The sequence below is a fragment of the Mollisia scopiformis genome (genome assembly GCF_001500285.1).
Source record: "Mollisia scopiformis unplaced genomic scaffold LY89scaffold_10, whole genome shotgun sequence".
NCBI lineage: Eukaryota > Fungi > Ascomycota > Leotiomycetes > Helotiales > Mollisiaceae > Mollisia > Mollisia scopiformis.
This window is the reverse complement of record NW_017263590.1, coordinates 1002999-1027558: the sequence shown is the minus strand read 5'-3', so window position 1 is coordinate 1027558 and position 24560 is coordinate 1002999. Positions and strand designations below refer to the sequence as shown.

Below are 24560 nucleotides of genomic sequence, written 5' to 3'. Positions count from 1 at the left end.
ACTTGCGTTTGTATCTACCTTCTCTAGCACAGGTCTCGTTCCCTCATACATTGTCTATCAAAAATTGCGACCCTTCTCTGATTCTTCTCGGCTCCACAGCAGCTATAATGTCGGCGTGAATTTCTCTTGAAAATGTTGAGCTATCATACCTAGCAACTCTGGCTTTTATAGATATTTGTTGGTTGTGATCGGGCAGTGGGGTGAAGACTCGAGACGGAAGGAAAAATGACATATTCGTTTTATTCACTTGACTATTGCGAACCACTAATTCGTCGTCAAGGAAATTGCTTGCCATCGGGCGAAGACTCGTTGACTGTTTGTGCGAGTGACAGGACCTTAAAACAAAATGCCAATACTTTGCGACATTGTCCCGGCATGCTAGCCTACTAAATGCTAGATCCACAGCATCATTATTCTCATCGGAATTTTCCGTCATTGTTGTTCTGCTTATTTTGAGAAAGGGAAGCTTATATACCTACAGATCAAAAAATCACACCACAGGAAGACTCACTGCAGAAGGCCTCAGGCGAGTAGAGCTGCATTCACTTATAGAAAGAGGAGCAGAATTTATGTTAGACAACGTATCTTTATACAACCGGGTTTGTCAACCCAACGCCGCCCAATGCTCCGCCCGGTGCTAGTATACAATAATTTGATCAAGCATAAGGCTTTAGATGCCCTTCACTGTCGTATCTCGCTTCTGCTTCAAGTCAGCTCACTGCTCTACGTAAGTTCTCGGGAACTACTTACTAAAAAACGTATAACTCAAGGTAACCTGCTCAATGCCCTTCATATTCGGATCATTCACAAAATCCGGATCTATGTAAAAGAAGACTGGCATATCCACAGTCTCTCCAGCATTCAACCTTTGCTCCTCAAAACAGAAACACTGAATTTTACTGAAGTATGGCGCCACCTGAGCAGGTGTAACGCTATACGTCGCCACCCCAATGATATCATCTTTCGACCGGTTCGTAGCTGTGTAGAATGCCAATGCTGTCTCGCCTGGTAGTACCCGAACTTCTCGCTGCTGAGGCGTGAACTTCCAGGGAAGAACATCGGAAACAGAGCCATTGAACGTTATGCGGATGCGTTTTGCCCCGGTAACTGGTTTGAGTCGCTCTGCTGGATCGCCATCTGCACCACCGTGACCTTGTGCTTTGATAGGTCGTCCTCCCCATCCTGTCGTCTGGCAGATCTGGGGTACATTAGTAGCTGTTTGTGGGGGGGTGTTGAAAGTGGTATACCATTTTATACATTGGCACGGAACCATAGGATAATGCCACTGTCCCCATAATGATACTGAACGCATAATACATTGTCGAGCTGTTCTTCTTCTGAAATGGTGCTCGTAATTGCTCCATAGTCGGGGCGACATTTTGTCTAGGTTTCGAGGTATTCGATATCGATCGGATCATCGAGGATTGGAAAAATGGTGTTGATTGATTTCGCCCTCCCCCTTTCGCACATGACGAGCATACCCCAGCTGCATCTTTGCGAGCTACGCTAGTTACCAGGCGTGGGAAGCTCTGCATTGTTGTTCGGAAGCTATGAGAGTGCTGCGTTCATCGTTGTCTTGCGTCTCGAATGGCTTCTAAAATCGGAAGATGTCGCTAAAACTTTAATCCGGCAACGATCTAAAAGTCTGGGGTAAACTCGGTATTTCAAAGCCCGACTTCACTTCGATCGAAAGCAAAGACACCATACTCTCTTACCATATCTGAAACTCCTAGATGGAGCGTAATCTCGAGCTTCGAAAGTCTTCATTGCTCATGCGAATCCCGATCATTCGACCTCCAGCAAGGCCAGATGAGGCCACTCGATGAGATTTGCATCAAGCATCAGGGGCCTTCAAAATCATGACATCACCTGCTTGGGCCAGAACACAGGTAGAGTCTCATTCTTCATATAGCTGAATAATGTCAGGTGAAAGTTTCGGTCTTTGATTCTGCTTAATTTCTCGTCTTCTTCATGCTCACCCCAACTCTTACTCGTACACTCCGCTTGCGTAGCAGTATTGTTCGTACTATTGTTAAAACACCACTTACTGCTCAACAATCCAGTCAAAGACGAACAATGGCAGACTTTAAACCCAATGCAGATATTCCAAAGCATGAAATGGTTTACTTCCCACAGATGACTACGGCTCTGCCTTCGTCGTCTGGTGAGTTCCGAAAGGTGCTGTTCACAGGTCTATACTCTCAAGTAGTACTGATGACTATCCCTGTTGGGTGAGTTTAGCAAGACTATTTCTACTGCTTTCCAAAGGGCTTCAAAGTACAATTGCTGATTGCTCATTTACATTAAAGTGGCGATATTGGCGATGAAGTACATACCGTGGACCAAGCTTTGACATTCACGAGTGGCCAAGGAAAAGCTACAATCAATGGCAAGGATCAGGATGTCACGGCTGGCGATTTGATGGTGGTACCCGCTGGAACACAACATCAATTCGTTAACACGGGACCTACACCACTAGTCAGTGTTTTATGACTCGAATATCAACTTCCACAGACGAATTATGCTGATGAGATTTGGTGCTAGATCTTGTACACAATATATTCCCCTGCAGAGCACAAGCCTACTACTGTACATCACACAAAGGAGATTGGCGATAAAGAAGAGGATGAAGGAATTGACGAGGCACCAGAATGGAGTCAGAAGAGTAAGAAGGAGAACGAGGACGCTGGGTTGGTCAAGATGAGCGGAAAGTACTAATGACTATCTTCACTACGAGTTCCATGTACTGCATCAACTTAATCTGTATGATTCGCAGCGCTCAGCTAGTGCTTCTGTGATCTGGCCAAGCAATACTTGCATTTTAGCTTTTGAGACTCGATCAGGTGAAAGCAAGGAAGTGACATATCTGTAGATCAAGTCCACATATGATACCTACCTTACAGCCACGATGTCATTGTAGTTGAAATCCGTGGTATTTTATCCATTTCATATCTTTATCTTTTGTTATCAATGGACTGACGAGCGAACAATGTCAAAATATATTCATAGTCCTCACTTCTTCATGTGGCACCCGCGGCGTGCGCAAGATGCGCGAAACCCGCCAAACGCGCGAAATGCGCAATCCGCGCTGAATGCGCTGAGTGCGCTGAATGTGAAAATGATATAAAATCTAAAAGAATGTTACTGTGCGAAAGTTCTTGGCTCACCTTTTGGCAAAGTGTTTTTGCTTCTCCTCCCTTCCTTTTTCTACTATAAATACCATGTAACTTTGGCAAGAATGCAGGGCCTGCTCTTCCTGGCTCCTTTGGAATTCGCTAGGTTTTACTTCAAGATTCCTAACGAGGTTACTGGCCTCTAGGACAACTTCTTCGGTATCTTTTCTACTGTTCTAGTACGATTCTTGGCTATATCAATTTTTAGCTGTGGTTGCCGTTGTCGTTTGATATATATTCGATTCCTTTAACAAAGAAGGATTCTTGGACAGAGCCTTGAATTTCGAGCAGAAAGTGGAAGGAATTGGTGATGGACAGTACGAGAACAAGGAGATGCATTGTTAATCTGAAAGTCTCCGAGTCGCGATCAACTTTGTTTGGGGCAGAAGTCGAGCAAGGAGCCTCCTTATTCAGCTGAGGCATTTCCTGTTTTTGATTTTTCGTTGCGTGTCTACAGAATACTACCGATGAAAGTGCTCTATCACTAAAGATATTTCGTTGCGTATCTGCGGGGAGCTTTCACCTGAGCGAAATATTTCAGGTGAAAGTGTTTTGATACCTGAGATATTTCGTTGCACATCTACGGCATACTTTCACCTGTTCGGAACCCTTCAGATGAAAGTGTTCTACTATTTAAGATATTTCGTTGCATGTCTGCGGGGAATTTTCACCTGTATAAACCACTTCAGGTGAAAGTGCTTTACTTTTTGTAATTTTTCGTTGCATGTCTACGGCGCATTTTCACCTGTACAAAACACTCTAGGTGAAAGTGCTCTACTCTTGTAATATTTCGTTGCACGTCTACGGAGGATTTTCACCTGCGCAGGACAGTTTAGGTGAAAGCGCTTACCGTTTTGGATCCTTTTTTCCCCCCATGTCTATGGAAAACTTCAAATGAAACATCTGGTGGATATACTAACTAGCCCTAGACAAATTTGGCCATATATTTCACATGCTCAATATAGCATGAAGATGTCTACTAGGGTCTTTGAAGTAATGTCAAAGAAGTACCCCTGAGACATTTTAAGAACTAAGTGTCAAAGTAAGTATCAAAATGTAATGATGTCGGGCATGCACCTGAAAGTGAATACCAGCAGCCAGAAATTATTCTTCTTACAACAAGCATTATATTCCAGAGTGGGGTATCTATACAATAATCACAACGTCGCAGTATGTCCTCTCTTCTTCTCCACCTTCTTCACACCCTTCATTGACCTCCTCGGCCGTCCTTTCATCCTAGCCTCTCCCGGCTTCTGTGCAATATTCAACCAAGCATTCATCGGCCGCCTGGAAGAAACGAACTTCCCATTCGGAGTAAACACTTCAACGGCTGGCCAGCTAGGATCTGGGTCTTGATTCCATTGACTTGCTTCAGATTCCCACTTATCTTCCTCCTTTTCCCGAGGCTCTACCTCTCCAGGTCGTTTTCGAACTTGCGCAACGAGCTCAACCCATCCGCAGCCTTCGATTAGGATATCGGTAGCTAAGACCATATAAGGTAGTCTCTCTGGTTTGATGCCTGCTGCCTCGGGTCGGGTAACTGGTCCTGCTCGCTGCTTCGTTACATCCCATTTCAGATGGAAGGTCCCGGCAGATTTTATCTTCTCTGCTGTTTCCGGCAGCGAAATGTTCGTGACATTTGGAGATCCATTGTGCATTTGTGTGTTGATAGCCTTCTCAGTTGCTGTGAGATGTGGATGAATGGGTGTGAATGCGTAAGCTAATATAATCACATCCGGTGTTGTGGGAGTGATTCGGATGAAGCCTCCCAGAAGAAGGGATTGTCCAGCTTTGATGACTTTCTGCTCTGGACGTATGCGGGAGCGCATGACAAGTTCAGCTCGGTGCTCGGGCTGGACATGGTGCTCGAGATCTCCGCGAGACAGGCCGGGGAGGTCAATAAGTTCTCCTTTGCCGTTCCCAAATGAGAGGCGTATTGGAGAGGCTGTTGTGCCTGGTAATGCAGAGACGAGTGGCATGGCTGGATAGTCGACTTCCGCAGGAACGGGAGGAAGTAGTGAAGAGGTGTCAAGAGAATCTGCCTCCGTCGACCTATACTCATCTCTCACATCCAGAACTTCATCTCCCGATGTTGCTACTAGTTCCTGGCCGTGGTCTCTTGACGTTGCGGGCGCCTTGTTGATTTCTTGGATCTCATCAAAAGCCTCAGTAAATATTGGAGGGGCAAATTTCTTCCCAAGAAGTTTATCCCTCTCTCTCCTTCCTTTCGGGAAAATGTTATGGAAAAGCTGACTCTTCCCAACATTAACCTTCCCAACAATCCAACCGCCACCACCCCGCTTCCAGATCTCCGCTTTCAGTTCCTTCGTCCACCACGCTTGCTTTGCACTCACACAGCTGACATTGCCCAACCGGACATCCTTAGCATTTCTACCCAAAGCATCTCGCAGCACAGCTCTGAGATAAGGCATCATAGAATCAACTTGAGTCTTCTGTGGAGCCAGCAAATCCGACCTCGTGATGACAAAGCTAACTTCTGTCTTTCTACCATGGTAAAATCTTCCTGTCTTCGATCGTCTATTCCGTGATCTGAGAGGTGTAAGATGCAGAAGCTTGTGCAGTCCTGGGACGAGAGACATGGGGAAATCGGCTGCGTCGAGAACGTGGTACACATGATTGTATTTGTAAGGGGATTCGAATATGGTATCTTGGATAGATTCGGCAGAGGGATGATGGATAGAAACCCCAGTGTCATGATGGCGTATCTGATGGCACCTATCGCAGACTGGAGGTTCAATTGTAGATTCTGTACTAAAGTCAACACTGGTGTACGATTCGACTTCGTGGATCCTACCTGGCTTTACGAATCCGCCCAAATTGATCTCAGGCGAAGAAACATCTGCCCGACTCAAAGCTGCTCTCACTATCTGATCTTCCGCAGAATCCTTATGATCTGACGAAACCTCCAAATACCTCTTAACACTCTTCCTAGACAGCGTATAGAACCCTGCACCCGTCTCGTTGACAGTCTGTGAAAGGGCACCACACCCAATACATTGCTGTGGAAGTCTCCTTAGAGCAATTCTCGAATCTGCCGCAGAAGCTTGTGTCGAGGTGTGCGTAATCGAGGCAATACATCTCCTTTGCGAAATCAAAGGAGACCCCAAGGATTTGCTATGGGATTGCAGTATCTTGGACTGCGCTGTCCGCAAGAGCCCAGGACACAGAAAAGCAGGAAGCTCTGCGACTGGCGTCCCAACTTGTTTCACCAGCTTCGCAGCAAGTCTAACAGTTTTCGACATTTCCGTACATTCTTGCTTTCTCAAAGCTGTCGCGAGTCCTCGAACATCCAAATATTTATTGACAGGGGTCCGCTTTAGCGCCAAAGCTTAAATAATTTATCCATCATCTGAAAGAGGACGACGAGCTATTCTACTCTGGCGACAACAGTCCAGCGTATATTCAAGATGCCCAGTATAGTAAAGCGGATGAGAGCGTTGAGAGCTGTAAGTATATTCCCCCTCTAATCTGCGGTAAGAATGTCCTGCTAATATATTCTCTCACAGAAGGTATATATATATATCTCCCCACGAGAACAAGAACGTCCAATTGATCCCTCACACAGCTGCTCGCCGTAAGACTAGGTCCAGGAGCAGCCATACTACCTCCTGAAGTAACACGGATACACATGAACTTCGCCATCGGCGTCGAAGACGGACATTACGGCTCCAGGTATAAAACCCTCCCTATCGTCCCCTAAAAGCCATACAAACTAACCTCTCACCACCAGGAAATTCTGGCGCAACTGCCTCCCCCGATTAAAATACCACAACCCCGCGATCCCCATGACCGTATCCCGCACAGCAGACCAACTCGGCCCCGCCCTCATGACCGTACACTTCATCAGCGCCGCCGAAGCCGCGAGCACCAAGCCCGAGATCTCGTCCACGACCTCGAAACACACTTCTACCGGCCCAGTCCCGGAGTCGAAAGCTGGTTCCAGTACGCAGAGGACGGAGACGATAAATATGAAGCACCGAGAGGAGTCCGAGATTTTGGAGCAGTTGTTGAAGCTCACGAGGGCAAAGGTGGTGACGCCGACTCCTGAAGAGACGCGGCAGATTCGAGAGATGGAAGAGCAGAATGCGAGGAGTGCGAGGGATGCGGCTATGATGCAGGCGGAGAATGCGAAAAGGAAACGGGAAGAGGAGATCCTTAGACAGGCTAGAGGGACGATTGACACGAATTAAGGTCAAGGTCAGGAGATTGGTCATTGCATGGGAAGGCGTCAAATGTACAAAAGAACGGCATCAGGTGAGGTTGTGTAGAACAGATGTATATTTGCTTGTAAGTATCGAATTGTGTTCACAATAGCGGCAAGGCTCATATTTGGCGGCATGAAACTATGCCATTACTCTCTATGGACATTACGCTGTCATCTCTTTTCAGCAGATGATTTCTAACACCATGCCTAACCGTCCCAAATGCTGTGATAAGCTAACCGCCATGCAATGCTAAGTCCCAGGAACTCGCTAGAAGAACGCCGCCAAGGGTATTCATCACTTTAATCCAAATCCTTCACTCTCATACACCGCGCGCCAAAGCATGCTTTCCAGCTTTTGTTTCGATCCGTAGCGCCACAAAGACAACATATTGAAACATGTACGTGCTACTGGAAATCGAGGTCCATCGTCTCCTAGACACGACAACTTGATTACCAAATTCGTAGCTCCCATGGCAGGGATCCGATCACTGCCAGTGATGAAGGTCAACAACTTCCTCTGATCGCCCGGCTTGGCAGCTTGGAAGGACTGCCAGAACCATCGAATGACTGGCTCAGTCTCTGCCGGATTAGGAACACCCCAGTTCTCGCATACAGATACCGCTCGAAGCGAGGCAATATCAAGAGGCTCATCTGAGCCTCTAATGAGGAGCTCGATCTCTTCAGGCCTGAAAAGAGACAAGGCATTCCCACCACACACAGTAAAGAATCCTCTTTTGAAGGGCTCAAACTGTCGGGTCACCGCAGTATCCAAGAGGTAGCGCACGTAGAGGTCCACGAATTCTCGTCTGTTGGCATTCGTGACTGCTCGCTTTTCTCCATCTGGACAGAGTGGGAATTGTGTGGTTTGTCCATACCGTTCGATGTCTGCTACAAAGTCCCTACAAAAAGTATTTTCCACGTCCCCATCGAATTCAAGGAGTTTACGTAGGCCGTTGGCTAGAGCAGGCCTGAACTCGGCCAAATCATCCAAAGAATATGTCATCGATGGTTTGGCATGAGATGTCGCTCCTGGAGCAGCGGGAGGACCTGCAGCAAGAAGCTTTCGGAAAGCGAAAGGAGGAAGAGCCACGTCCAAGATCGTTGAATTGTAGATTGCCAGTCCAAGTACAATACCGACAAGGAAGTATTGATCTGTGGTCTCGAAGCTGTTCGGATTGAAGTAACAGAATCCAGAGTCTTCATCATATGTGAACATTCCTGTATGCTATTAGCAGATATCTCACCCTTCCTCACGTGAGCTTACCATGTTCAGGATTGAAGACGTCCCGGACGAGGAGCAAGAACCATTCTTTTCGAAGACCGCCGGCATCAATGCCTTCTTCTCCTTTGAACTCTATGCGCAATCCTTTCTTAATCTCCTCGCCACCACTTCCTATAACTTCACTGACACTTCTTAGACTATCCTCGACTAGACACTCTCTCCGAATTTTCAAAACGAGATATTGATTGACACTTTTGCGAGTCATGATGCTGTCAAAAAATGCTTCTCTCGCTTTGACCTCCATCTGACGACGGGCATCATGCTCCATTATTTGGATCTTCGCCCAAATGCTTAGGAAGAATGGATACTGGCAAAAAGCAAATTTGCCTCTTCTCGACTCCCATGCTTCAAAGTCTGCAATCAGATCCGAATAGTCAAGCAGAGTATTGTAAAAATCGCTCGTTGGTATAATTTGCCCATGATTATGTGCTCTTTGACGAGCTGCAAGGCCGGCACTGTGACCGAAATCCGTAGGGCGGAGTCTTGTGTCCCCCCTTCTAGACATGCCACTGTTGTTCGCCGAGAAGAGCAGAGCCATTACTCTTGCAGCGGCTTTGATTTGCCAGTCGTCATTGTAAACCACCGGCTTAGGCTTTTTGTCGACCTTTTTAGCTGGCTGCGAAGAAGTACCAAGGGCAGCGTGTAGAGCCGCGGAAGTGGTTCGTCCTGGGCCACTGATGCTGGGGACCAGACCAGCCGTTGGGTCTGTCTCGACTTCTCGCCGTTTCCCATGCTGTCTTGTAAGCCTGTATGTGACAAAACTTCCAATCAGATCCGTGGTTTTCTGGAATTGTGTGTCCGAATACCTCGCAAACCAGGAAACAATATGGTGGTGACACTCGTTGGAGACATTGGACAAAAGTCCTAAGATTCTTTTGATGATCCCTGAGTGTTGTCCTGCATTGCCCTTGCTCACGTTCAGAGTGCTTGGAGACTGCAACTGCATCTTCTGCTTCTGTCCATTCAGACTATCCACCATTTCGGGAGCCCGTCTGTCCTGTGATCGAGACCGTGATCTGCTTCGCTCTTTGGCAATCGAGGGCGTCTGGGTCGGGTACAGCAACGGATTCGCAAGAATTATCAGTAGAAAACGAATATCGGCTGGTTCGGTCAAAGGACGGCCAGGCCTTTTGAGGAGACTCTCAGTAACTTTTAACAACACTCTCTGTGTATGGATCTGCGACTCCATGATCTGGTCTTCGATCTCAGATATGTCTCCTCCAGAAGGCTTTCGCAATTGTAGATTATCGGTGTCTGAGAAAAGCAGACCATTCAATATGTCTCGCCACGCTTTCCCAGCGTTGACTACAGTTGCATACCAGTCATTGGCCTCTGTCCAATCGATTCGAGGAGATTTGACGGTCACAAGCTCAGCATTGTCATTGCCAAAAGCACGATATGTCCTTGATCTTTCAGGACTTCGAACATTGGAGCGTTCACCTGTCCACCAGGAACCATTTTCTGCAAAGTCTCCCAGCAAAAGAGTCTTAGCATCCATTTCAGACATCTGAACATCCTTACGAGCTTGGCGTTCAATAGGAGCACGTGGGCTGGCACGTCTATTGCCCTCGCTGGCTGCTCTTGGTGCCATATTTGGCCTCACGGTGCTGAAAGATGTGTTGATACATTCGAAAGAGCCGAAGCAAGCGACTATGTAGTCTTCTAGAGGTTTGAGAATGTTTCTCGGAGGACGTGCTTGGCGTGGATGACGAGCTTCAGCCCCATTCACATATTCCCGTCTATTAGGGGTTTCTCTTGTCGCATCTATAGATGGGCTAGAGCGCTGTCGTCTATCTCTTTGCTCCATGTGTTCCGCGAAAAAACTTCCAGGAGAAGACTTGGAGTATGAGGTTAGATGTGCTCGACTCATGTCATGAACCAAGCTGTTGTCCGGCTCCTCTGAGTCGTCAGCGTCGTTCGATGCCCGTTCAGAAAGATGTATTGCTCGAGTTCTTGATGGTCCTCGGGTTTGGACCTCTTCGCTCAGGCGATCTTCAGATGGTTTTCTCCATCTCTCAGAACTTGACCTGACTCCGGTAGGTGATCCAGGTGGACTCGAAGCTGATCCATCATCATGCTTCAAATGCTCCAATAGATATGTAGTTATACACTGGTCAATGATTTGTCGAGTCCGCTCAACAGACAAAGGAGCAACTATTTAGAAAATCAGCATGGTGAGAAATGGACGCGTAAGAGATTCGACATGCCTCTGTGAGTTACTCCAGGGCCAGGACGAACGAGAGACTTTAATGGAATAGGCGCTCTGTGACCATCCCCGCGTCTCGCCTCCAGAATAACAGGAACTAAATCATTGATCGTCAAGCATACTGTGCATCGAAAGACCTTCAAATCCTTCGGCCATCGTACCATAGAGTCGCATGTCATACACTTTCCTGTCATCAAGTCCTTGTCTGCCACCTTCTTAGCCATAGGACTCTGCACATGGTCTCGAGCCGTGCTGGGCGGAACTGTATCATCGTCCCCAGACTCGAACTCTATTGCTCCTGCAGATTCGCCTTGACGCTTCTTCTTTCCTGAGAACAGAGACGGGAAAGGATGGCTCATGGAACGTCCATGGCTGGGTGTTCGGGTAGGTCTCGAAGTATTCGATGCGCCGAAGCTGGCATGCGGAGGAGGAGGCAGACTTGGGATGCCGAACGCATTATCGAGGATCTCGGTCTCTGTCAACCTAGAGCGCCCAGGAGAAGTCGCATTGCTGTTGACGGGATTGGGACCTAGTTCATTGCGGGAGCTGCCAGGTAATAACCGGCTCGACCAAGGAGGCATTGCTCAGTTTTCGTCCGAAGTCTACTCTTTCCAAGTAGCAAGTATGGAATAGACGGGTCATTGAGTCGGTTCCTGAAGTGGCGATCTCGTATTGAGGGTTTCGGGCTTGGTAGTGATCTGCCACAGCTTGAGTGTCTGCGAGGTGAAAGTAATGAGTCGTTTCCTGGAAAAGGAGTGAACTCGTTGAGGAAGGTACGATTGTGAACACACCTCTGCCCATAGCCTAGACACGCAGAGGAACAACTTCTATATTTACTTCAGGGTACGTCCTCGAAGAGCGATGTCACCCATTCGGTGCATAATGCGCTCTGAGTTGTACCCAGTTTCATCGAAGCGGCTAGCCAAGAGGGGTGATTTCATTGTTGGAATACGAGCTGAACCAGGAACCGAGGAAATAATTCTTATCTGATGAAGTTAGAGTTCTGCATCCCTGAAAAGCAAAACCCTGCATGGTCAATTCACGGGATCACTTTAGCACTGCAGTACTGCATTTGCTTTTATGGGCTTCATGTTTTCAATTCATAAGCTTTTGATACTAGCAAATCCTGCTGCACCGCTTTGCAAGGCCATGAAACAATGCCGTAGTAAGAATCACCCTTCCCGCTCGAAGTAGCACAATCCCTAGAAAACTCCCGCTAAGACATCTATCTGTATCGCTGAAGGTTGAGGGTGTTGTGTCTCTTCCAGGTCTTTCTGCGGCCAGCGGTTGTCTTGTTGTATCCGTGACCCTTGCCCAAACCACGCGACTTCTTGCCAGTGGCAGTAAGACCACGGGATTCACGGTGCTTGTGGACTGGGTTGACGATCCAGTTGATACGAGGATCGCGGCGAATGGCCTTGTGTTGAGGGTCAACGAGGATGACCTCGAAGTACTTGTAGGTGGAGTCCTGGTTGATCCAGTACGAGTTAAGAACTCGCAAGTTGGCGCAACGACGTCCGACACGCTCCTCAGCAGTCGACTTGAGGGATCTTTGGTACTTCAATTGGTTAACACCCTGGTTGGTGGGCTTGCCTACATTGAGAGAGTAATTGTCAGCAGATGCCCAACGCTTTTTAAAGTTTGTTCGAAGTATATCCCATACCATAAGTAGCACCCTTGGGAACTGGACGCTTGCGGCCTCCACGGCGGACTCGGACACGGTAGATGACATATCCTTGCTTGGCCTTGTAACCCAGACGGCGAGCCTTGTCAGGGCGAGAAGGGCGGGAAGCACGGTGGACGACGTTCAGTTGTCGAAGCTATATTATGCACTCTCAGCTAATGTTCAACGAGTGTATAGCAAGGAGCATCAAAAGATGTCCACAGTCCACGTCCACGCCCACAATATTCCAATATGTCCAAAGAGCAAATTCGAAGTATTGGTTCGTGTCGAGATCGTATAAAGGGTCGAGTTATCTTACCTCCCAGCATCGGACACGGAGAAGGAATCGCAGAACATCGGACTGCTTCTTCTTTTGAAGTCTAGAAGCAATTAGTTTTTAGAGAACCAAAGAACCAAAGAATCAAGGGACCGGGACGACTTACTCTTCTACATATTTGAGGGCTCCCATCGTGCCGGTTCTGTAATAATCTTGTCAGAATTGAGGTCGTGAAAGTGAGCAGGTGGTAAAAAAGCTTGGTGGGATGGGCCACAACGATCTGCTGAGCGCAGAAGATCGGAACACAGTAATTTGTGGATGCAACCGCTGCCAGACACAAATTTCAAGCAGTTCTCTGAGGTTTGCGCAATTGACTGACCTTAATCGACGTTGGCGGTGGTTGTCGTAGTTGTCGTTGGAGGTTGGAGATTCGAAATCTGCAAATTGTTGATGGTGCGAACTTTTCGATCGGGTTTAGCGTGAAAATTAAGCGAATATCTACCTTGCAGCCTGAGGCATTCATATAATTCTCAACTCCATTGTCCTAAACTTCCTGTAACATTGAGTACCGTATGTTTCTCTTCAATTGGTAGAGGTTAGATCCCTTTCTTTTCGGAAATTTATGCCCACGTACTTCAGATTACCTGCTCAACAATATATGTAAATCTACATATCAAACTTCAAGAGGCAATCACATATCATTTCATGTCCTCACGACCCCAAGCTAGGTTGGAGACTTGACTGGGTTTTTCGAATTACTTGTTCAATCATGTATCGCTTCTCTCCCAGTCTCGAACTCGGTGTTCGTCATGTAAAGTCTCTGATGTTCCCAAACTAGCAACATTCATCATATCAAGATCATGGAGGCAACAGAATAGAGGTCCAGTGTATATTGAGCATTAGCATATGTGCATTGAGCATGTATAAGACAAGCACGCCCCAAGGACGATGATAAAAGACCATGCTAAGCCAGCCTCCCAGCGAATCTTGCAAATTTGCAAATGTCCCGCCCCCCAAACCCAGATATTGAGAGGTCTTATGTTGGGTGTCCTTACCGATCCCCACGATCCGTGAATTTGAAATCAATCCCAAGCTTATATCCCATGACAATACTCCGTACAACCCATCCGAGCCCATTTCGCCGTAATTCATCGCCATAAAGTTGTGTTGATGGTATCAATCACTTTTCAACCCGCTTCATTCATCCCCTACCCTCCATCTGATCCAATCTGGCCTGCAGCACTTCATTCCCTTGAATCAATTCCTCCAACCAATCTGCAGCCATAATCAACACAGCACTCTTACTGAACCCTCCGCCCCTTAGCCCTGGTACCAACTCTCCCAGATCCTCGAACCCTTCTCTGATTAGCGTTCTCCGTTTCTGTTCACTCTTGATGTGGTTTTCTCGTTTCTGATCTTCGGTGAGATTCTCACGTGTGGGCTTAATCGCTGCACCGGTGGACTTTCGTCGTTTATGCCCGGATTCTTGGTCGGCGGTGGGAGAATCGCTGATTCCTTTCTTCAAAGATTTCCGCTTCTTGGTGTTTTGTTGCTTGGGGTGTGAGGAAATTGGAGACTCGTTATCATCTTCATCTGCGTCGTCGGTAGTTGGTGCTTTGTTTTTCCTGCGTTTCCGAGGTCTGGAGTCCTGGTCATCGTCATCTTCTTCTTCTTTCACGATCGATTTAGTTCTTTGATGGGATTTAGAATTCGAATTGGTTTCATGGAGCCGAGCCGGACTTGATGGACGTGTTGTTTCCGCGCTGCTTGATATTTGGGCGGGGATGATGGCGAATGCCTGTTCTATGGCGTGCATATGTGATCGTTCTACAGCAGCTACATCGTCTTGGACGGCGGGTGCAACGAAGCCTTGAGGGCTGGCAAAACCTGCATCAGAACCCCACCTAATGTCGACTTTTTGCGGTACACCTCTTTGCCTCATGGACCCGTCGGATTGAGGCCCGAATACCATTTCTGTGTAGAAATTATCTCGCATGTAATCGTCTGAATTGGACCTTTGTTGGAAGGGTTGTGGTCGGGTTGGTATTTGTTGGGACATTGACATAGCTCTAGGCTGGCTCGTAGGTGTAGCTGGCGGATTGTGTCGGAACATTGTCCCATCACTCAGGCTCTGTGACCGTCCGTTAGATCCGTTTTGTAGTAAAGTTGCTGCTGCAATAACATCTGCGGTTGTTGAAGATGGTATTGATGGACCAGCATTTGGTGGGGGGTTCATCTCGTTGTAGTTCATAGCTGGTAACCCATGATTTCCAGCCTGTTGGGATTGTTGTCCAAATGACGAAGTAGTGCCCATAAATGTCGGTGGTAATTCATCCCATCCCATCCCAAGCTCGGAACCATCGGGGGCAGTATTGAAGAAGTCGTAGTTGAAGTGATCATTGCTCACGCCATCGAAAAAACTGTCCAGAAACTTGGATTCATTATCGTCGAGAAGTGAAGGTCCCGGAGCAGGTGCGGTAGGTGAGGGAATGGGGAAGTGCGAGGTGGAGGTGTCGAATGAATCTAGTAAAGAGTCAGCACATTCCAGAGCAGACTTGGAACAGTAGACCAACAGCCAAAGGGCATTTCAAGGTTCGGTGGTTTCGACGAACCCATGCTGGGACGCTGAACCGCGAGCATGAGTGCCGTCGAGAGAGGCTTGTAAAACAGGTGAGGAGATCCAGTGGACGTTGTGTTGTATTTGGTCAGATTCTCCAATGGACAAGTGCAACCCCGGATCTCATCCTCATCCGTCAGGTCACTGTTTACTACTTCGGCGACGAGTTTGACTAGAAAAGTTTGTGCAACCCGGCCGCACGCCTAGCCTCTACCTACCTACCTTCCGCTTTCTGCGTGGTCGTGGGCGGCTCGCAAAGGCTGTGCAGGCGTGTCGCAGGCAAGGTTGAGAGCTCTTGTCGAGCTCTCGAGTTTTGGCGAGTGCGGTGGAGTGGAGGTGCAGAGATCGCGGGCGGTGGGATCGTATCGTGGGGGAGATGAAAGGCTGAGGAAAGTGAGGAGGGGCCTTTTTTTCTAGGACACTGATGTTTGAGATATTTCAATGTCCCAACAGATTTGATAGATTGCACATCTAGAATTTGCAGTGCGCGCGGGATCTCCACAAGTTTTGGAGTTGCAGTTGCATATGTTTCTTTCGTATGGCCGGGTGGAGGTAGGGTGGAGGTAGTGTGTATGGGAGGTGAGCGTGACCGTTGAGTGGTTATACTTTCCCTTGCTAACTTTAAAATTTCACATGTCAGAGCCACGGCAACAGCTGCTGGACTGGGCTGGACAGAGAACAGAGAAGGGCTAGAAACTTGGCTCTCAGGCTCGCAGGCTTCTGCCACCAACAAGATTGTGAGCAAGCGCAAACACGACTCACTCACAGCGACGGGCCGGAATAGATGGGAGGGGAAGAGCTTGATAAAGACTCCTCGTGATGCGAGTCACTTTTTCCTCTTTCGGTTGCATGCAATCCTTTCTTCTTACATATTATTCTTTCCAGGTTGTTTCATGCCTGCTTTTTTCACTCCTCACTCTCACATCCCCCCTGTTCCGTGGCGGCAGGTACGAAGCGCATAGTCATTGCAATTCGGTGCTGTACATCTACGACGTGCCTCGGTCCTCTCTAGATCCACTGCAACTTGAGACAAGAACGCCCAACTGCATCATCCTACAAACATCAATTAATCCGAATACTTCCCCTCATTCACTCCTTTGCATCGTCGACAACGCATTGATGGCACGCAATTCCACCTGAATGCCTCTCTCTGCACGCAAACGGCCCTTTAGCGGTGATAACCCTTAGCAGTATCCCTGCCTAAGATCGACCTCCCTCCCTCGAATGCCGCCGTCATAGGAACTCTCCTTTCTCTCTCTCTCTCTCATTTCGTCCAGGAACTACCTACGCTCATTTAGCTCAAATACTACGGCACTTTCCTATACACTTATCAGACTGGAGTATCCGCAGCTCGTTTACAGTTACCCCATTCAACGGCAATTAAACTTCTCCAGATTTCGCTCGTATCAAATTCCGGGGTAGACTTCCGTTTTGGGCAACACCTTTTGCACCTCGGTCTGAATCCACGGTAAGTTGACGCCTTTCATGCCGACTCAACCTGGAGTCGAATATGTTATGATGAAAACTTCTCGGCTGTCTTCTCGAAGAAGCATAGTCTCGTAACTTTGCTTCGTTATAGTCCGCAACTTTGCTGATCTTTCTGGTAGAATTTTGCTACTGCAGATAACCATGGCTATGCAGCAACCGACTGCCCGAATAAGTCCTCGGAGCAGAGTGTTTGAGCATGGGGTTCCTCCCTCTCTACGGCCCATCCTTCGGGCCTACGTCCTGGGCTATGCGTCGTCGACAGTACCGAGGATCATGACGTTAGCGTTGCTGTACATCGGCAGGAGGGGTAAGAATACGCATGGAAAGTCTGAAGATCATGTCTTAGTCTCTCTTGCCAAGATTCTGAAGGGCGGACTTGAGCCTCAACGCTTTCCAACTTTCTGCGCTGCATTAGTTGGCGGCTCAAGTTTCCTAGAGGCACGTGATGATTTGCCTCTTGCTATCAGATGTACCGTAGCTAACACTCGGCAGATACCTTTGCGACGGTTCTTCGCCCTACTCTCTGATAAGCTTTCACAGGTTACCCAACTAAGGTAAGCTTACGCTTTTCATTTATACTTGGAAGCTTGCAACATTGCCTGAGTTCTTCCATCTGAGCAAGACCGCAGGAAGTCTCTTGAACTTCTGTCCTTTGCAGCTGGAACCATCTGAGCTTTTTGTTCAGTCGGGTCGAGTTGATACTTCTCATCCTGCATATGTCTCAAGGTAAACTAAAACCTGGTTTCGTGGTTGCCGGAGGCGTCTCGGACATTGTTGTGCGAGTACAGATTTCAACTGGCTTTTAAGGATGTGAAGCCATACCAACGGCCTGACACTCACCAAGCACTGATGTTGTGTTATTGACGCCGACTTGTCTTTGCTCAATCGCTCATCTTGTTTTTCTGGCCCCCAAGCTGTCATCTGCCCCTTTTGGTCCTCGCTAACTTTTGCAGATTAGCGAAATGGACTGCAGCTTTCATCGCCGGATGGTTCAGCATAAAACTTCTTCAATCCAAGAAAAGTGAAGCATATGTGGAAATTTTGTATCACGAGACCGAACATGGACGAGTACTTAGACCTACTCATTTCGCTGGTCGAACATTAGACCTGACACTTTTTGCTTGTCACCGGGCCGCCGATGTGATTGTCGGCGAGTTGTGGTCTCAACGCAAAGATCGTAGAATCGCTGCACAAAGTTGGACTCGGGTAAAGCTCACTCTTGCTTATCTCTTGTCAAGCCTATGCTAAGTGAAATGCAGGTCGATACGTTGGTAGGGGCTCTGACCGACCCAGCAATATTTACAAGTTCATGTGCCCTAATTATGTGGGCTTGGATCTATACACCAGACCGACTCCCTAGATCCTATAACAAATGGATTAAATCTGCAGCAGCCGTGGACCCACGTCTTGTTGAAGCTCTTCGAAAAACCCGATATGGTGAGATGAAGTATGGGCTTGAAACAGGTCAAGCACACGTCCTACAAGACATGTGCAAGAAATACAAGTGGCCATTGGATTATGGTGATCCCGTAAAAAGCATCCCATTCCCTTGCGAAATGGTGCATATGGGAACAGGGAAGAATTGCGAATATCATGCAGTGTCGAGGTTCAAACGATCTTTTGTTTGGGCTATTTCGACATACCTTCCCCTCAACCTGATTCTTATGGCGCGAAATCCATCTTCGAAAGGTTTCAAGGTCGCTCTGAAGTCCTCGGCGCAATCCTCTGCCTTTCTAGGGACATTCATCGCTCTGTTCTATTATGGAGTGTGTCTTGGTCGAACTCGCCTTGGACCCAAAATCATCGGCACTGACGTCGCATCTCGACGGAAAATCGACTCGGGAATCTGTGTCGGAGCTGGTTGTGCACTCTGCGGTTGGAGTGTTCTGATTGAGAATGCGAATCGAAGGAAAGAGCTTGGTCTCTTCGTTGCCCCAAGAGCATTAGCTACCCTTTTCCCAAGACGATATCTTCCAGAGCATCAGTGGCGAGAGACGCTCGCATTTGCCATGAGTGTAGCAGTTGTCTTCACGTGTGTAGGCGAAAGGCCAGAAAGAGTTCGCGGCGTGCTCGGAAAGTTGCTGCATAGAGTTTTGATACAGTGAGACTAGCATCTCGCTGTATGAGTTGTACCAAAAGTCCTTTAGAAATAGGGGTAGAGGGGATGGGGCTGTAGAGATTGCTGCTTGTACGATACCAGATGAGTTTTGACAAGACAAATGTCCGAAGATCTATCGAATGGGAGATCCACATCCATCCTCGGTCTTGTATCAACATCCGACATCGTGATTCCAACAGAGATATCCGGAAAGCGGATTCGAGAGAGATCCGGGACGACCTGAATTGGAATGTCATTTAAAGATGATCCTCACTATATTCAAAGCTGCGCATCAGGAGAGAAGTGATGTTTCTCCGTCTTGGCTATCGTACACGTGATACCGTATACATCCATCCATCTAGCTACCTAATCCGTTTGCAGAAAACATCACCTCAACTCAACACTACCCCGCAAATCTCTCTCGCCCAAAGCTGTCAGTCACCACGCGGCACCGAGTTAAAGAAATGCAATAAGCTTCCCCGAACCTTATCCAAGAAACGTCCAACGATTGGCGGAAGAATTTAACGTTGTTCTAGTGCTCGCTTGTTCTGGGGGCTGGTTTCATATGATCTCCCTTTATGATTTCCGGGTTGAAACACTAGGAGCTATATGAGAGGGTCTCCGATTGTGGACTGGAATGAATACGGGAACCAGTGTCCTCACATCCTGACTCAACTAGACCTTGGACATTATTCCTAACGATGATATGGAGAGAGTTTCTTCATCAGAAAATCGCAACTTAAAAGTTCGTGTTTGTCAAGTCCCGTTTCAGACATTCCCGATTCCCGAAAATCCAGCAAAGGCGGGTGGAGAAAGGGGCAGCAAGTTCTGCGCTCATCTTAAGATTCATTGCATGCACATGGATCTCATTTAACTTTAAAACTTTATCATCAGAAGTGGAGAACTCGAAATCGGCAAGTGCCCGCTGAGATCCACCATTTAGGTAGCTTTGGGATGGTTGCACTTTATCTGATTCTAGAAGGCTTTTTTTTGTGGTTCTGTTTTTGGAGGCTGATGGACGAGTGAGCTGGACGTTTGCTTGGCGGGTGGTCTTGGCTTTTAATCAGTTGCAGATTGAAGGACGATGGGCTGAGCTGGTGGACGGAATGGTGGTGTTGAGATTCTCCCTGCCAAGTTGAGGGCCGAGATGTGGGGATGGGAAGTTCGGAGTCTGTTGGATGAGAGGTGGAAGTTGTATAAGAGAGGCTTCGTTTTTCGAGGTGTTGGGAAGGCCAAGATATTCATCTTCTCTACATTCTTTCTATCAGAGCTTTCATACAAGCGTTACATTCGTTTCTATCCTTCTAGTACTATACTTTTTTGATCATCCAAGATGGTTCATATTTCTGCCCTTCTGGGCCTTTTGGCTACCAGTGCCATGGTTGCTGCTGCTCCAGCCGCCATGCCAACTCCTACCGCTGCTCCCGATCTTGCTAAAAGAGCATCTTGTACTTTCTCTGGTTCCAGTGGTGCCGCTGCTGCCAGCAAGTCGAAGACTTCTTGCGCTACTATTGTTCTGTCGAGTGTTGCTGTGCCATCTGGTACCACTCTCGACTTAACCGGATTAAAGTCCGGCACGAAGGTATGACTCCTCTTCCTCCTCCTTCTCAATTCTGGCATATCATATTAACAAAATCAAGGTCATCTTCGAAGGCACCACCACCTTCGGCTACGAAGAATGGTCCGGCCCTCTCATCTCCGTCTCCGGCACCTCCATAACCGTCGAGGGCGCCTCCGGCAACGTTATCGACGGCGGCGGAGCCCGCTGGTGGGACGGCGAGGGTTCCAACGGCGGGAAAACCAAGCCCAAGTTCTTCTACGCTCACTCGCTCACCAAATCCTCCATCACGGGCCTCAATTTCAAGAACTCGCCTGTGCAACTCATGTCCATTAACAGCGCCACTACTTTGGCCGTAACGAATATCAACATGGATAACTCTGCCGGCGCTTCTCTTGGCCATAATACCGATGCTTTCGATGTCGGTTCGTCGACTGGTGTTACGATCACTAATGCCAATATCCAGAACCAGGATGATTGTCTAGCTATCAACTCTGGTACCTCCATTACCTTCACGGGTGGAACTTGTTCGGGCGGTCACGGCCTCTCTATCGGTACCTCCCCTTCCCTTCCCCCCCTGACCCTCCTCCTCTCACAGCCCTAACAAAAACCCACCCAGGCTCCGTCGGCGGGCGATCCGACAACGTCGTCAAAACAATCAACATCCTCTCCTCGACAATCAAAAACTCCCAAAACGGCGTCCGCATCAAGACCGTCTACGGCGCCACCGGCTCCGTCTCCGACGTCGTCTACAAAGACATCACCTTGTCCGGCATCACGAAATACGGCATCGTGATCGAGCAGGACTACGAGAACGGGTCCCCGACCGGCACGCCGACGACGGGCGTCCCGATCACCGGGTTGACGGTCAGTGGGGTGACGGGCTCGGTGGCGAGTAGTGCGACGAATGTGTATATTCTTTGTGGGAAGGGGGCTTGTTCTGGGTGGACGTGGACGGGGAATAAGGTTACTGGGGGGAAGACGAGTTCGAAGTGTGAGAATGTGCCGAGTGGGGCTTCGTGCTAGATTTTTTGGGTGGGGATGGAGATGGAGGGTGAAAGGAGGAAAGGAGAGGGAAGGGCATTTGTGACTTCTTTGTGTTGTATATCTTTCTGGCTCCAAGCGGGATAATTGGAATGGGTACTGTGTACGTGTTTAACATCAATCATAGCATATTACTACGAGGTTTACCTCTCAGTCTTTTTCTGGCAGGATTGGTATATAAGATATATTCCTTTAAAAGTTCAATGCCGTTCTAAACTGAGATTTTTGAGGGAATCAAATCTTCCGAGGTGAATAAGTTTACGTTAGATTTTAAGTGACTTGATTACTTAAACCTGAGTAGCCGCTTGGTCCTTGACCTATTTACACTATCCTATAAACATTAGGACAGTATCATCTCATATCACTAATATTTCTACGACATTGATGAATGGGTAAGTGAATATTAAAGACAAAAAATGGAAAATCATGTCCCTACCACTTGCTGGACATTCTGATCATCTCAATATCTTGAACAGTTGTTGAACGATGACAAGCATCCTCATGAGTGAAAGGTTGTATGATTAGGAGCTATATTTATTGAAGCTAAACCATAATTCCCATGTTCGATAGCAAATATCTGCTTCAGTCCCAGCAAGCCATAACTGATCATCTCCCACCCCGACATTATCACCTCTCAAATCATTAAAAGCAATACCAATATCCGGCCCCAACCCAATCAAGCACCACCAACCCTCTGAAACTTAACAAACTTCCTCAACCCCTTCTCACCCTTCTTCGCCACCTTCCCCCACCCATACTCAAACACCCCCTCACTCTCCGCCTCCTCATAAGCCTTCTCCCCATCCACCCCATACAGAGCCCTAAGATAAACCTCCTCCTCCTCACCCTCCAGAACCGGCTTCCCCGCTCCCTGCAGCAATGCTTGGTACTTCTCCAATCCCACGTTACAACCCACAGCCAGAACCTTGGCCGCGGAATCAAGTCGGTCGTCCCAATCACTGCTCAAGAGTTCTGCTACTTCGCACTTCTCCGTCTTCTCGTTGGCGGTTTCAAAGGATGTGATGATAGCGCGCGCTGTGTCGATTAGGGACTGGGAATGGTCGAACAGGGTTACGAAACAGAGATCTTCTGGAGGGGTGTCCGAGTCTTGAGGTGGTGAAGGGAGGGGACGAGAGGCGCCGTAGGCATTTTGATAGTTCTTCAGGAAGGTAGTTGTTTGATTCGTACTGTTGTTGTGTTACCTTAGGATGAAACCCATGAATTGGAAAGAAAGGGACTTACGAAGCAGCAGCCAGGTTCGCGAGACGCATCTTCAGTCCATCATTAGTAGAGTCGATATTCTCCGTGAACCTCTCCATGTACTCCAACGCAGCCTTAGCAGCGCGCTTCTTCTTCTTGCTCTCGAATTCAACCAGTGCTAGGAACTGCCTGTTTGCTGCGCGTCAACATTCATCCCATAAACTCCAAACTGATGTGAAGAGCAACACATACTGACTCTCCATCCGTCCCTCATCCTCCTCATACTCATCATTCTGCGCCACGCGTGCTACAGGCTCAGACTTCCTAACTTTCTTGACGTGCTTCGGAGCAGCAGTTTTCTCTTCCGCGAACATCTGATCACTTTCTTGGCTTGAACCTGCTTCTTCTTCGTCGTTTGACGCGGCGGAAGTCTTGCGTTGCTTGCTCTTGCCGCTCGGCAACGCGCCTTGATTCTGTCAGCGCGTGTTCAAGAAATGGAAAATAGTAATATTTGTTACAGGAAGATACTCACTCTCGGATTTCCGCTTGCTTGTAGTCTTGATCATTGTGTCGATGCCGGTGATTGTTAGGGGGAGAGGTTGAAGGTTCGAGAAACGCGTTTGGGGAAAAGTCCCTCGTTAAATGTCTGTTCAGTCGCTGCTTAAATGAGAAGGGACACTCTACAAATCGAACAGAATTGCAGTCTTCGTGCATGAGATTTTCGTCTTAATACTGACTCCAGCTTGACCTCTATTCAAATTTGACTTGTGTTTAGGTTGGGCAGACGGGAAAGATGGAAGAGGTGTGAGGTGTGACTGCCGCTCTGTGCTCCTTCCCCAACAAGAACGCGGCTTCCTTCCAAGAAAGTTCACTGCTTTTAGCACCTTGAAAATCGAATGGACAAAACTGTTTGGGATATCTAGCATAATGGAAACAAATTTAAGAGAAACACGCACATTCGAAAGCACTTGAACGGATTTGCATTTTTCAATTTTCCATTTCCTCAAATAAACCTCGAAAACTAATAAAAACCCCCAGTTGACACCTAATCCCGAATCCCGAATTGTCATTTTGCAAATCTTTCTAAGTAGTGGCTCCCATTCTCTCTCCCATTCTCTCTTGCATTTTGGATTTCATTTCATAAAAGTCATCGTCCCGATATAATTTCAAAGTAGGGAAGAAAACTGTGGAAAAAGACGAGACGCCTGTCTTATGCGCTAGAAAACCCCTTATCCTTTCCTTTGCAAAATAAAAAGAAAGCCCTTGCAGACGAAAACAAATTCGACGCGAATATCGGAGGAAAAGAAAATAAGGTCTGCCGCCCTGATGCCCATTCCCAGTCTGTATTTGAAGAAACCGTGCGAAAGCCCATTTTGTGAATCTGGTTCGAGAATGTACGGTCAAGTCCGGGATGTAAAAACGAGTTCCCTATTTGGGAGAAACTTCCATGAGACCGTGACTTGCCCGACAATATCAAGAATAAAATTCTTTTACATAGCACAGATAAAGTATTTCTACCATCGAGGTAGAGACCAGCATGGATGAGTGCCGAATATGTAACCGTGGAAAGTGAACCGAAGACAGTTGCATTGTAGAATCGGAGAAAAGCCTCTTCGTATAGACCGTGTAACTTCGAAAAGTAGTCGCACCAGTGTCTGAGAGATGGATCAATCAATCTTCTGTGAGGAACCCGGCTTTTCATTTGAGATCGAGAGTCGCTTCTCTTCTA

General features: G+C 47.7%; 10 protein-coding genes across 10 annotated transcripts; 4 read left to right on the top strand and 6 right to left on the bottom strand.

The window, feature by feature from the left end:
- Positions 1-523: 523 nt before the first annotated feature.
- On the bottom strand, positions 524-1779 carry LY89DRAFT_684171 (cytochrome-c oxidase assembly protein). The gene is made up of 3 exons (XM_018214827.1): positions 1248-1779; positions 751-1198; positions 524-700 (listed from the first exon to the last, which is right to left on the bottom strand). The coding sequence occupies exons 1-3, from the start codon at positions 1533-1535 to the stop codon at positions 657-659; spliced, it is 780 nt and encodes a 259-aa protein (XP_018072603.1). The 5' UTR covers positions 1536-1779; the 3' UTR covers positions 524-656.
- On the top strand, positions 1686-2682 carry LY89DRAFT_684170 (RmlC-like cupin). The gene is made up of 2 exons (XM_018214826.1): positions 1686-2231; positions 2310-2682. Exons 1-2 carry the CDS (start codon positions 2077-2079, stop codon positions 2491-2493), a joined length of 339 nt encoding a protein of 112 aa, XP_018072602.1. The 5' UTR covers positions 1686-2076; the 3' UTR covers positions 2494-2682.
- Positions 2683-4295: 1613 nt separating this feature from the next.
- Positions 4296-6451, bottom strand: LY89DRAFT_614876 (uncharacterized protein). The gene is made up of 2 exons (XM_018210706.1): positions 5989-6451; positions 4296-5940 (listed from the first exon to the last, which is right to left on the bottom strand). The coding sequence occupies exons 1-2, from the start codon at positions 6434-6436 to the stop codon at positions 4331-4333; spliced, it is 2058 nt and encodes a 685-aa protein (XP_018072601.1). The 5' UTR covers positions 6437-6451; the 3' UTR covers positions 4296-4330.
- Positions 6452-6601: 150 nt separating this feature from the next.
- On the top strand, positions 6602-7384 carry LY89DRAFT_781321 (uncharacterized protein; the record flags this gene model as incomplete). Its single annotated transcript, XM_018222473.1, has 3 exons — positions 6602-6640; positions 6757-6866; positions 6925-7384. 3 exons carry the CDS (start codon positions 6602-6604, stop codon positions 7382-7384), a joined length of 609 nt encoding a protein of 202 aa, XP_018072600.1.
- Positions 7385-7489: 105 nt separating this feature from the next.
- Positions 7490-11837, bottom strand: LY89DRAFT_644261 (HECT-domain-containing protein). Its single transcript, XM_018211827.1, has 3 exons — positions 10888-11837; positions 8663-10834; positions 7490-8616 (listed from the first exon to the last, which is right to left on the bottom strand). The coding sequence occupies exons 1-3, from the start codon at positions 11465-11467 to the stop codon at positions 7694-7696; spliced, it is 3675 nt and encodes a 1224-aa protein (XP_018072599.1). The 5' UTR covers positions 11468-11837; the 3' UTR covers positions 7490-7693.
- A 70-nt stretch (positions 11838-11907) lies between these two features.
- On the bottom strand, positions 11908-13227 carry LY89DRAFT_614870 (60S ribosomal protein L15). The gene is made up of 5 exons (XM_018210705.1): positions 13206-13227; positions 12993-13028; positions 12869-12929; positions 12550-12706; positions 11908-12479 (listed from the first exon to the last, which is right to left on the bottom strand). Exons 2-5 carry the CDS (start codon positions 13016-13018, stop codon positions 12112-12114), a joined length of 612 nt encoding a protein of 203 aa, XP_018072598.1. The 5' UTR covers positions 13019-13028; positions 13206-13227; the 3' UTR covers positions 11908-12111.
- Positions 13228-13688: 461 nt separating this feature from the next.
- On the bottom strand, positions 13689-15954 carry LY89DRAFT_644257 (uncharacterized protein). Its single transcript, XM_018211826.1, has 2 exons — positions 15400-15954; positions 13689-15349 (listed from the first exon to the last, which is right to left on the bottom strand). The coding sequence occupies exons 1-2, from the start codon at positions 15464-15466 to the stop codon at positions 14028-14030; spliced, it is 1389 nt and encodes a 462-aa protein (XP_018072597.1). The 5' UTR covers positions 15467-15954; the 3' UTR covers positions 13689-14027.
- An 804-nt stretch (positions 15955-16758) lies between these two features.
- Positions 16759-19186, top strand: LY89DRAFT_43087 (uncharacterized protein). Its single transcript, XM_018207470.1, has 5 exons — positions 16759-16911; positions 17051-17369; positions 17424-17485; positions 17885-18137; positions 18191-19186. The coding sequence occupies exons 2-5, from the start codon at positions 17073-17075 to the stop codon at positions 19034-19036; spliced, it is 1458 nt and encodes a 485-aa protein (XP_018072596.1). The 5' UTR covers positions 16759-16911; positions 17051-17072; the 3' UTR covers positions 19037-19186.
- A 947-nt stretch (positions 19187-20133) lies between these two features.
- Positions 20134-21795, top strand: LY89DRAFT_43090 (putative polygalacturonase 2). Its single transcript, XM_018207472.1, has 3 exons — positions 20134-20611; positions 20670-21141; positions 21207-21795. The coding sequence occupies exons 1-3, from the start codon at positions 20363-20365 to the stop codon at positions 21611-21613; spliced, it is 1128 nt and encodes a 375-aa protein (XP_018072595.1). The 5' UTR covers positions 20134-20362; the 3' UTR covers positions 21614-21795.
- A 512-nt stretch (positions 21796-22307) lies between these two features.
- LY89DRAFT_781315 (uncharacterized protein) lies at positions 22308-23397 on the bottom strand (the record flags this gene model as incomplete). Its single annotated transcript, XM_018222472.1, has 4 exons — positions 22308-22818; positions 22874-23020; positions 23084-23297; positions 23364-23397. 4 exons carry the CDS (start codon positions 23395-23397, stop codon positions 22308-22310), a joined length of 906 nt encoding a protein of 301 aa, XP_018072594.1.
- Between the last annotated feature and the right edge of the window lie 1163 nt (positions 23398-24560).

Coding starts and splice junctions, on each gene's coding strand:
- LY89DRAFT_684171 (XM_018214827.1), bottom strand. CDS start 1,535: ATGCAGAGCTTCCCACGCCTGGTAACTAGCGTAGCTCGCAAAGATGCA. Junction 1,199..1,247: donor CCGTGCCAATGTATAAAATG/GTATACCACTTT, acceptor AATGTACCCCAG/ATCTGCCAGACGACAGGATG. Junction 701..750: donor CTTGAGTTATACGTTTTTTA/GTAAGTAGTTCC, acceptor GACTTGAAGCAG/AAGCGAGATACGACAGTGAA.
- LY89DRAFT_684170 (XM_018214826.1), top strand. CDS start 2,077: ATGGCAGACTTTAAACCCAATGCAGATATTCCAAAGCATGAAATGGTT. Junction 2,232..2,309: donor CTGATGACTATCCCTGTTGG/GTGAGTTTAGCA, acceptor TTTACATTAAAG/TGGCGATATTGGCGATGAAG.
- LY89DRAFT_614876 (XM_018210706.1), bottom strand. CDS start 6,436: ATGTCGAAAACTGTTAGACTTGCTGCGAAGCTGGTGAAACAAGTTGGG. Junction 5,941..5,988: donor GGGCGGATTCGTAAAGCCAG/GTAGGATCCACG, acceptor ACTTTAGTACAG/AATCTACAATTGAACCTCCA.
- LY89DRAFT_644261 (XM_018211827.1), bottom strand. CDS start 11,467: ATGCCTCCTTGGTCGAGCCGGTTATTACCTGGCAGCTCCCGCAATGAA. Junction 10,835..10,887: donor CCCTGGAGTAACTCACAGAG/GCATGTCGAATC, acceptor TTTTCTAAATAG/TTGCTCCTTTGTCTGTTGAG. Junction 8,617..8,662: donor CGTCTTCAATCCTGAACATG/GTAAGCTCACGT, acceptor AATAGCATACAG/GAATGTTCACATATGATGAA.
- LY89DRAFT_614870 (XM_018210705.1), bottom strand. CDS start 13,018: ATGGGAGCCCTCAAATATGTAGAAGA. Junction 12,930..12,992: donor GCCCTCAAATATGTAGAAGA/GTAAGTCGTCCC, acceptor AATTGCTTCTAG/ACTTCAAAAGAAGAAGCAGT. Junction 12,480..12,549: donor TCCCAAGGGTGCTACTTATG/GTATGGGATATA, acceptor CTCTCAATGTAG/GCAAGCCCACCAACCAGGGT.
- LY89DRAFT_644257 (XM_018211826.1), bottom strand. CDS start 15,466: ATGCTCGCGGTTCAGCGTCCCAGCATGGGTTCGTCGAAACCACCGAAC. Junction 15,350..15,399: donor CCTTGAAATGCCCTTTGGCT/GTTGGTCTACTG, acceptor ACTCTTTACTAG/ATTCATTCGACACCTCCACC.
- LY89DRAFT_43087 (XM_018207470.1), top strand. CDS start 17,073: ATGGCTATGCAGCAACCGACTGCCCGAATAAGTCCTCGGAGCAGAGTG. Junction 17,486..17,884: donor TCACAGGTTACCCAACTAAG/GTAAGCTTACGC, acceptor TAACTTTTGCAG/ATTAGCGAAATGGACTGCAG. Junction 18,138..18,190: donor CTGCACAAAGTTGGACTCGG/GTAAAGCTCACT, acceptor AGTGAAATGCAG/GTCGATACGTTGGTAGGGGC.
- LY89DRAFT_43090 (XM_018207472.1), top strand. CDS start 20,363: ATGGTTCATATTTCTGCCCTTCTGGGCCTTTTGGCTACCAGTGCCATG. Junction 20,612..20,669: donor GATTAAAGTCCGGCACGAAG/GTATGACTCCTC, acceptor AACAAAATCAAG/GTCATCTTCGAAGGCACCAC. Junction 21,142..21,206: donor CGGTCACGGCCTCTCTATCG/GTACCTCCCCTT, acceptor AAACCCACCCAG/GCTCCGTCGGCGGGCGATCC.